We start from the raw sequence: 8,328 nt of genomic DNA, 5'->3' as shown, positions 1-8,328 counted from the left end.
CGTCACGCACAGAAAAGCAACTTAACTCATTAAAACTGCTTATAAACGATTGAGTTATTTACAAAGCTCGCCTCTAGGTAAGATGTTTACTCTTTCAAATGAGATATTCAAACTACAAATTATTATGCTTAACAGGTATCCTACTTATTGAAGGCATTGTGCCACCACAAATCCCTTTCCAAATCATTATGGATTTTTTAATTTGTCAAAATAATATTGATCTAGACGTTGTCTCAACTTTTCCAAAAACAACTTCAATTTCTTGACTAGCCATTAAAAGTCAAAACTGGTTCATAAAACAATCTTTATACACCGCATTTTGACGTTGTAATTCTTCGGAATACTTCTACCAAAGTAAAAAATCTTAACCTTACAAATTAACTAGTCAGTTCCTACAATAACGTTTTAAGCAATACTTCTTCATACCCGAATCATCCTGTACAGCTTATTTAACAACATACATAAAAATAATTGAATTAGTAAACACCTAGGATTTTTGAAAATTGTTTCACATTTACTTGTGCCGTGAAATCAACAATTTTTCGACAAATCTCTGGAATCTTTAGTCTTGACAACTGCCTCTATACATCCTATATTACAAATTAATTTGGTTTTAAAATTGATTCAATAATCTGACTAAATGATAATTGGATCAGCTACTGAAGATGACGAGACAAACCGAAAAATCAACACTTTTTATACTGTCACTATTATTTGTCACAAATTGAAAATTTCAAACCTAAGAATATTCTTTGTTAGGGACAAAGAAGAAAAACGATTGATTAGGTGTGCAGTTAGATTACGTAATGAAGAAGACTATGCATATGTAATATTAAACAACATTGTTAGAAAGTCAGCAGGTTCAATGAAGAATCTGAAGACTATCTTTTAAAAAAAAACCTATTCGGCAAGCACGATAATAAGCAGGAAAAAGTATTCCAGTAGGCTATAACCATACGAGAATTGTATCATGTCCATCTTTGAAGTTCGGTAATAATAAACACTTGGAGCTACCTAGATTCTTTTCAGAAAAGTAAAAAGACGATGGCAATAATAAGTTAACTCATCTGTCCAGTGATTAAGTTCCAGCTACACTCTGAGTGTGAGGAATAAATTGATATTTCCGGTTATCTAAACTGAAGTAGACAGAATAGTGTTCGGATCAGGGACTTGGTGACTGAGGGTCGAATGCCCTAAACACAAATCCCTGCCCCTCCAAGTGAAAGAGGCATAGAGATGGATATTTTACAAGATTATACACTGAGAGGTCCTACTACACCTTTTATTTTTTACACTTAAGATACGAATTCCAAATGCCGAGAAAAATAACTGTTAACATATAACTAAAACAAACAGGTTTGTGTACTTAGATTTGAATAACCTGTATTTTTATGAGTACCAGCAACGATACCATCTGCTTATACAAACTGAAAATAATGCGAGACTTGAATCTAAAACGCTACAGTCGAAAGTCGGCTGTCCAATCACAAGTGCTTTAAAACACAACAGGAAAACATTGATTCATCAGTGAGAACTACAGCTTGGGAGTATGTATAACGCCAACGTATGCTTCATATAACAAAAGTAGAGGTACATCGAAAAGTAATTCGATCCTCAAAAGATTTTTTTCGATTTAAATCAGCATTGTGTGGATAACAAAGAGTACACTTTTATGTTGTAGACATGTCAAAAGGGTCAGAATTATGTCAGGGATCGGTTGAATTCGGGAATGTGGGCCACTGAATTCAAACCTAGCAGTCTAATGAGTTACAGGATTACCACAAAAAACGGAAGGTCCTGGACTGTCTCCGGTAGGGTTGTAGACGTCCACTTACAACTGTCTGGTGACCCCAGTTTTTAATGGTTCTCCAATTGAATTCCTTGGCAAAAACCAACTTTATCATTATTATCGAATAGTAGTTCAATATTTTCATTACATTAACAATGATATTAAAGGTTGTGTTCATATATATATACATTGGGTTGCTTACCAGTAAACTACAGATGAACTTCTTTCGGTATATCTCTACCAAACCCAATTTCTCGTATTTTCGAAATGAAATTTCCCTCTTTAGTTGCTTTATCACCAGCTGCAGCTAGTTTCTTTTTCTCATCAGAAGCTTTACCAACTGGGCCGTAACGTTTTTCCCATAGTAAACGATGTTTCTGTTTCATGAAAGCATCAACAACACTTGTTGACCAGTGTAATTCTCCATCTTATAAAAGGAATGAGTAAATGTATTGTGATGAAAAGACTGACAGTTATTAAATTACGTACAAAATGTGTTTTGATAAAATCTTTGATTGAGAGACTCAAAAAAGCTTCGTAAACTAAACAGAAGGGCGTAAATTAATATAATCGAATAAACCTCAGTTCGTTCCGTTCAGACAAAATATTTAAAGTCTGGTCGGTACAGAGATTGTCTGGGATTGCGATAAGACAGTAATCAAGGTGTGCATGCACGAAGTCAAGACCTCTGAATAACTTATCCATGTAGTCCCGTTGATTACATTGAAAAGTACGTCATCGACGAATCTCTGAAAAGTCTGGGCAACATTTCTTAAACCTAGTCAGTCATTTAAAATATAGAACCTAGCACATATGTACATTGGTTGGAGTTACCATAAACTGAAAGGCATACACAAAAAGTCATAGTCTGAAGGGAGTGATGTGTGGTGAGGGGTAACGGACAGGGTTAATGTCTGCACTAATTCATAGATTACCAATAGTGGGACGCCAGTTATCACTGTCCTAGGGATTATATACAATAAAGATGTTCGTAGACTGTAAAACGTAGCTGGTTACACATGGTAATTTCGGTTGCGTTTAGTCCTTAGTATAGATCGATTATCGATCGGAATATAAAGAATGGAATAACACTAAAACTTAGAATCTAGATAAGTGTAAAAAAGTGCGTCTGCATCACTAGGACTGATGTTAAGTCATATCACGCAACATCTACGATTATCGACTGGTTTGCAATTTAGGAAGACAAGTGTTGTAGACTATATGACAATTCAATTGTTAAAATAATGAGTACAGTACCGATCAATTAGTGATTTGGAATGATTGCACTGTAAACAATAATTGATTAAAAGACTGAATTTACTAACTCGTTATATTGACTTACAATTCTTAAGTGAATGAAAATCAACACAAATTGGTCATACACTTAGCAACAGTCGTAAATTAAAGTACGAACTGCGCTTAACTGGAGTGGGGACTCAATTTTAAATTATTTAAACCCATGTTTGCTTCAACGAGCAATCTATTATTAAGGGATCAAATACACACGAAAACATACATTTAATGTAGTAGTTGACGGCTGCATCTTCATATTCAGTGAACATAGGACCACAGAATTGATAAACATCTTCTTTTTCATAATTGTACCAACGCATACATTCGTTTTTGCGTTTTCGCAGAACACGAACTATATTGAGATCCACTAGCCTAAACAAACATTTAGAATATTCCTTATAAATGTAATAAAATGACCGTCGACAAAAGGTCTGAAACCAAAAAAAAACGTACGGAAAATACACCTAGACATAGCTTTGTCATGATCCAAAACTACATGGAACACCAGGGCAATGCACAGCCCCAAGCCTGTTAATAAGATCGAACTTTGAGCTTTGACTACGAGAAATTTTCAGTGTGAAACATTGAGTACTTAAACACTGTTGAGAGAAATCGAATCTATCTGAAAAAAATTTCAAAATTGTTGAAAATTTATCTTAATTGATATGGCTATCGAACTCACAAAAATTTTTACATACGAAGGTAAACACTTGGGCTGCCAACGAAAGGTACAAGCAGTTTGGTTTGCTCAATACTGAGGTTGACTTTGTCAATTGAATTTAAATAAAAAATAGATAGTCTACTAAATAATGAGATATTTGACTATATGGGACAGTTTGCTATAAAACACAAACTGTGATATATATTCCCCCTATAATGGTGCAACAAGTACACTTTTGAAACTTTCCACTTATCATAATGAGTAACCAGGCGTGATAGCCGTGATATTTAACTGTTTTCGCCTACCATCTTTGTCTTCGTGTGTCAGTCGAGATATAGATCATATGACAATCTGGCCTATGGTGACAATAGTGAAAATGTGTCTTCCTATTAGCATACACTTTCATTATACTGAAGTAGTTCCTGATTTATATACCGATTGCAAAAACCTACTGTGAGCAGAATATAATGAACCTGTCTCATTGAAGTTCAGACAAAAACTACAGACTAAACCCAAACTTTCGGCAAACAAGTTAACCAATAAACACATACTTGTCTACTGAGTTAATACAAGAAACAGAAATATTCGAAATCCAATCGGACAAAGTTACTCAGGATACAGGCTTACCGGTCTCTATGAAATTGCTGATTGGCCTCCTCGATGCAAGCCAAGTCATTAGTTAAACACTGGTCAATCGTTGGAACACGGTCGTACCGCTTATGATAATATGGGTATGGAGTGCGAACTCTGTTAACAACTTGTTCTACAGAAATATCTTCAGTAATTTAGTTTTTACCGCGAAAAAGAGAGACAGGTTTGTCAATTATTGACCCAACGATACTAGTAAATCGGTATTTAATGCTTGGTTTGAACTCTTTAAAGAGTTCTTCCCTAGTAACATCATCATGGCCATCATGACCATGATCACCACTGCCTCCCATAGTAGCGAATGATACAAATTACGCGCAAGTAGTGTTTTAATATCGCACTGTGCAATTCCAGTTTATGGTAAAAATTAACCGGGTGGCCGGTCGTCTATTATTTGATTGTATTTCACCTTAAAAATGTGTCAGTTTATGAGGCTTTGAGTACATATCAAGGTAAAAGGTATATAATGACATGTTTGTTTAACGGTCATCTTAACAACGAAAATCAACACCATATTTTCTCTTTATTTGTGACACTTTATGTGTAAACACACTCATCAAATATCTACTATTTGTCTACATCGATTGTGAACGGTTACTAATCAAGTGGAGGTGGGACATTTGTTAATTGAATGAACTCCGCTAACAGTGGTTACCCCAGAGGGTGCTTTCAATCAACATTCATTACATAACAGTTGCTATCGTCTTAGTTATTCATGATATCACGTTTTGTGATTTCCAATTTTTCATTCATAGGCAGTCACTTCAGTTCATAGAGTTAATATTGATTTTGGTACATTATCATTAGCTTTGCGTATTGCTGCATCTTGAATAAGTTTTTTTACTAGGTTCATTAATAATATCTTTGGTCGACGATTCGATAAAAAGCTGGCAGTCAGAATGATTGGTTGACAAGTGATTGCCACTTGGTTTGCGAATTCTTTAAGACCATCCCATAAATTCCCCCTTTCCGAAGACGATAGAAATGAGGATGTCACTTGCTAAGTTAGTATTACACTATATCACCTCTAGCCTTTCTACATAGCATGGAGTGTAGGTTCAGTTTATCAAACAACTTATTATATGGCAGCTTTTTGATTCCGGTAACCGATCTGTTTGCCGTTTTTGAGCGTTTTTGTGACAATTAGAAGTATTTGAATTATAAACCCAAAAAGATATATAACATTCACGTCACTAAAAGCTCTAAGTCTTGAACACAAGGTTCAAAAGGATTTTGTCGGATATCGCGCAGCATTTTGAAGTGGTTTTCAAATCTCGATGACGACTCCTTGACCATTATGTTTCTGGACAACTGTTAGCTTAACATTATTTAACACGTATGTATCTGTAACTTGGCGACCAACGCTCATTACAATGCATTTGAAGATATTATTAAGAGTCTGCCAAACTGTGTGCCTCTCACATAATCCTCGTAGACAATTTTTTTACTTTAAATTACTTCCGTTGCTACTTATATTCTCCCATATCTTTATATTATTGCCATACAAAAAGACAAACGATAATCGCAAACTGGAAAGTTCAGAAAGTGTTGCAAATGCTCAGAACGTACCAACTTCACTGACTAAAACTCCCCTTTATCACAAAAACATATAAGTCGGAAGGTGAGAACGACGGTATTCGACAGTACATCTGGATCAAGGTACGATATATTGAAGATTATGGAATCTAAGCTGACTGGTTGTCATTGGCAGTGAGTAACGTGGTGTACTAAACTGTGACTTGGTGGGAATGCACGATCGAAATTAATGAGGTCATTATCAATGTGGACTGCTTAGACAGCTATTCGTTTTTGCGATTTATCTACAAGTCATTCACACACAAAGGGAACATAACCAGTCTCTAAGCTGTGTTTTGAGATACCCTACTAAGCTGATCAGCTCGGAGATAACTCGTACTATCTGTTGGTGCCCAATTAGGAAAATGTTTATTCACATAACTGAACTACCCATAACCACAATTCTGACAATGACCTTACTAGTGTCGATAAACGACTTGTCTGTAAATAGCTATCGGTCTTGCAGAGTTCGTCAACATTATGCGCTATTACCAAGTTCATGAAAAACTGATGTGAAGCTTAAAACTGTGTTGCTTATTAAAGAAAATTGGAACTTTATCTAGACACCTGAATAACGTTTTGCAAATAATATTTCCCGGAGTCCAGATATTAACGCTAGTTAATCTCACAGGACATTTGTTCCCAGATTTATCCCTCACACCTGCATGAAGACTGAACTTATTGTGGGTTGGTAAACGGTTTCGTAGTCTACTCTAACTCTATGTTCTAGTATATCTGTAACTCGAGAAAGTTGCAATAAAGGGTGAGAGTGCCCCTGGTAGTCTAAGATACATTTCATCGGGTCCCATAGGTTCTCTTACATCGCGTTTACCTGGCAGATAAAAGATGTCGAGTTCCTTAATGACCACGATATTCAAAGTATGGATGGAAAGGTTCAACAGTACCTGACAGACCAATAAATTTAGTCGTGAATACCTGAGCTTCATTTTGGTCGGTTACAACCGGCGAAGTCGTGATATGACCTTCATAAAGTACCATAATACTGTTCTTCTTCATTCTTTGATCTATGGAGAACTATAATCATTTTTGGGTATTCTATAAGACTCCTGACAACATTTTTTGTATTTTCCTCTTTATTTACGTATGGTTAGGTGTCACTTTGGATTTTGTGTTATTAAGATGTTCACTATTATCATCAGAAACAAGCAGTGGAGTTAATATGCAAGTTCAAACTGTAGTTTAAACGCTCTCTGATATATACAGCACCAAATGATAGAATGGTGGCGCTATCAGGGTGGTGTTTTTTTATGAATATCAAGTGGAATCTAGTTTTTGTATAGAGGTTTGTTGTTTTGAAAGTCATCGAAAAACTATATCACCGTAATCAACGAAACTTCTTGTAAATATGCTGTCTTACTATTACGGACAAAACGTTCCGGTAATAATCTTAACAAACTTCACTGAGAGTCCTCAAATGTTGGATCTCTAGAGCGAAATTTGTAAAATACCAAACCAAAACGGTGTGAAATCGAAAGTGTTTGGGGTCGAACTCGTAGACACAGAAGTCCTAAATTTGAACAAATACAGCCAAAAAAGTGAAACTAATCACATCCAATATGACAGTTGTTAACTAATTGAATAATTTCAGTTTCTTCTATAACACTCGCAACTAAAGAACGTTGGTCCTTTTCAAAGATGAGTAAAAATAAGCATAACGAGCAGTCAAAAGCAGACATTTAATAAACAAAAAGCACTCAGGGGTTACGACAGTACGCCTGTGGCTCTGAGCAATCACCCACCATCTACTAATAGCCGAAGACCCAGTCTCCTAATGTCTATTTATAAAATTCTCCTTCCTGTCCTCAACCGTACTTGTCTTGCTAGATCATCCTCATAAGTTATCACTCTGAACTGGACTAAGGGCCATTTATTTCCATTGAGGAGATAAGAAAACATCACCAATATGCCACATTCTCTCGTGCTTTGCTTTAATTGAATCTACTTGTCTGCGTCGTAACAGGGAAGCATGTTCTTTATAACTGGTTACAGAATCCTCGAACTATCTTGTCTTCATCTTACAAAATGCGAGCCATCAGATGGAGTAATAATGAATCTCATTACGTTCTCTACTAATAGAAACAGCTCGACCAGGGTTATTGCTTCAAAATTATTGGGGTCGTCTGTATTAGGAACCAAGAGTCCAGTGTTAAAAATACGTTTGGCTTCTACCACGAAGGTTTTAATGCACTCTCATGTTAAAGGTTGTTCATTTACTAGAGGACTTGACAAGTTACGAATATACTGAATCATGGGCCTCCGGTCAACCTAGTCGATTGTCTATAAGCCAGAGGATTGAAATTCGAGTCAATTCTCTTCCTGAGCAAATCAAAACATATACGTT

General features: G+C 35.8%; 1 protein-coding gene across 1 annotated transcript; it reads right to left on the bottom strand.

Moving 5' to 3' along the window:
* Nucleotides 1–520: 520 nt before the first annotated feature.
* NDUFB10 (NADH dehydrogenase (Ubiquinone) 1 beta subcomplex, 10) lies at nt 521–4,684 on the bottom strand (the record flags this gene model as incomplete). The annotated part of the gene is made up of 5 exons (XM_012941775.3): nt 521–1,021; nt 1,992–2,216; nt 3,306–3,454; nt 4,371–4,506; nt 4,540–4,684. 4 exons carry the CDS (start codon nt 4,682–4,684, stop codon nt 1,999–2,001), a joined length of 648 nt encoding a protein of 215 aa, XP_012797229.2. The 3' UTR covers nt 521–1,021; nt 1,992–1,998.
* Nucleotides 4,685–8,328: the final 3,644 nt, after the last annotated feature.

This window comes from Schistosoma haematobium, chromosome 5 (genome assembly GCF_000699445.3).
Source record: "Schistosoma haematobium chromosome 5, whole genome shotgun sequence".
NCBI classification, from domain to species: domain Eukaryota; kingdom Metazoa; phylum Platyhelminthes; class Trematoda; order Strigeidida; family Schistosomatidae; genus Schistosoma; species Schistosoma haematobium.
This window is presented reverse-complemented; position numbering and strand designations above follow the sequence as displayed.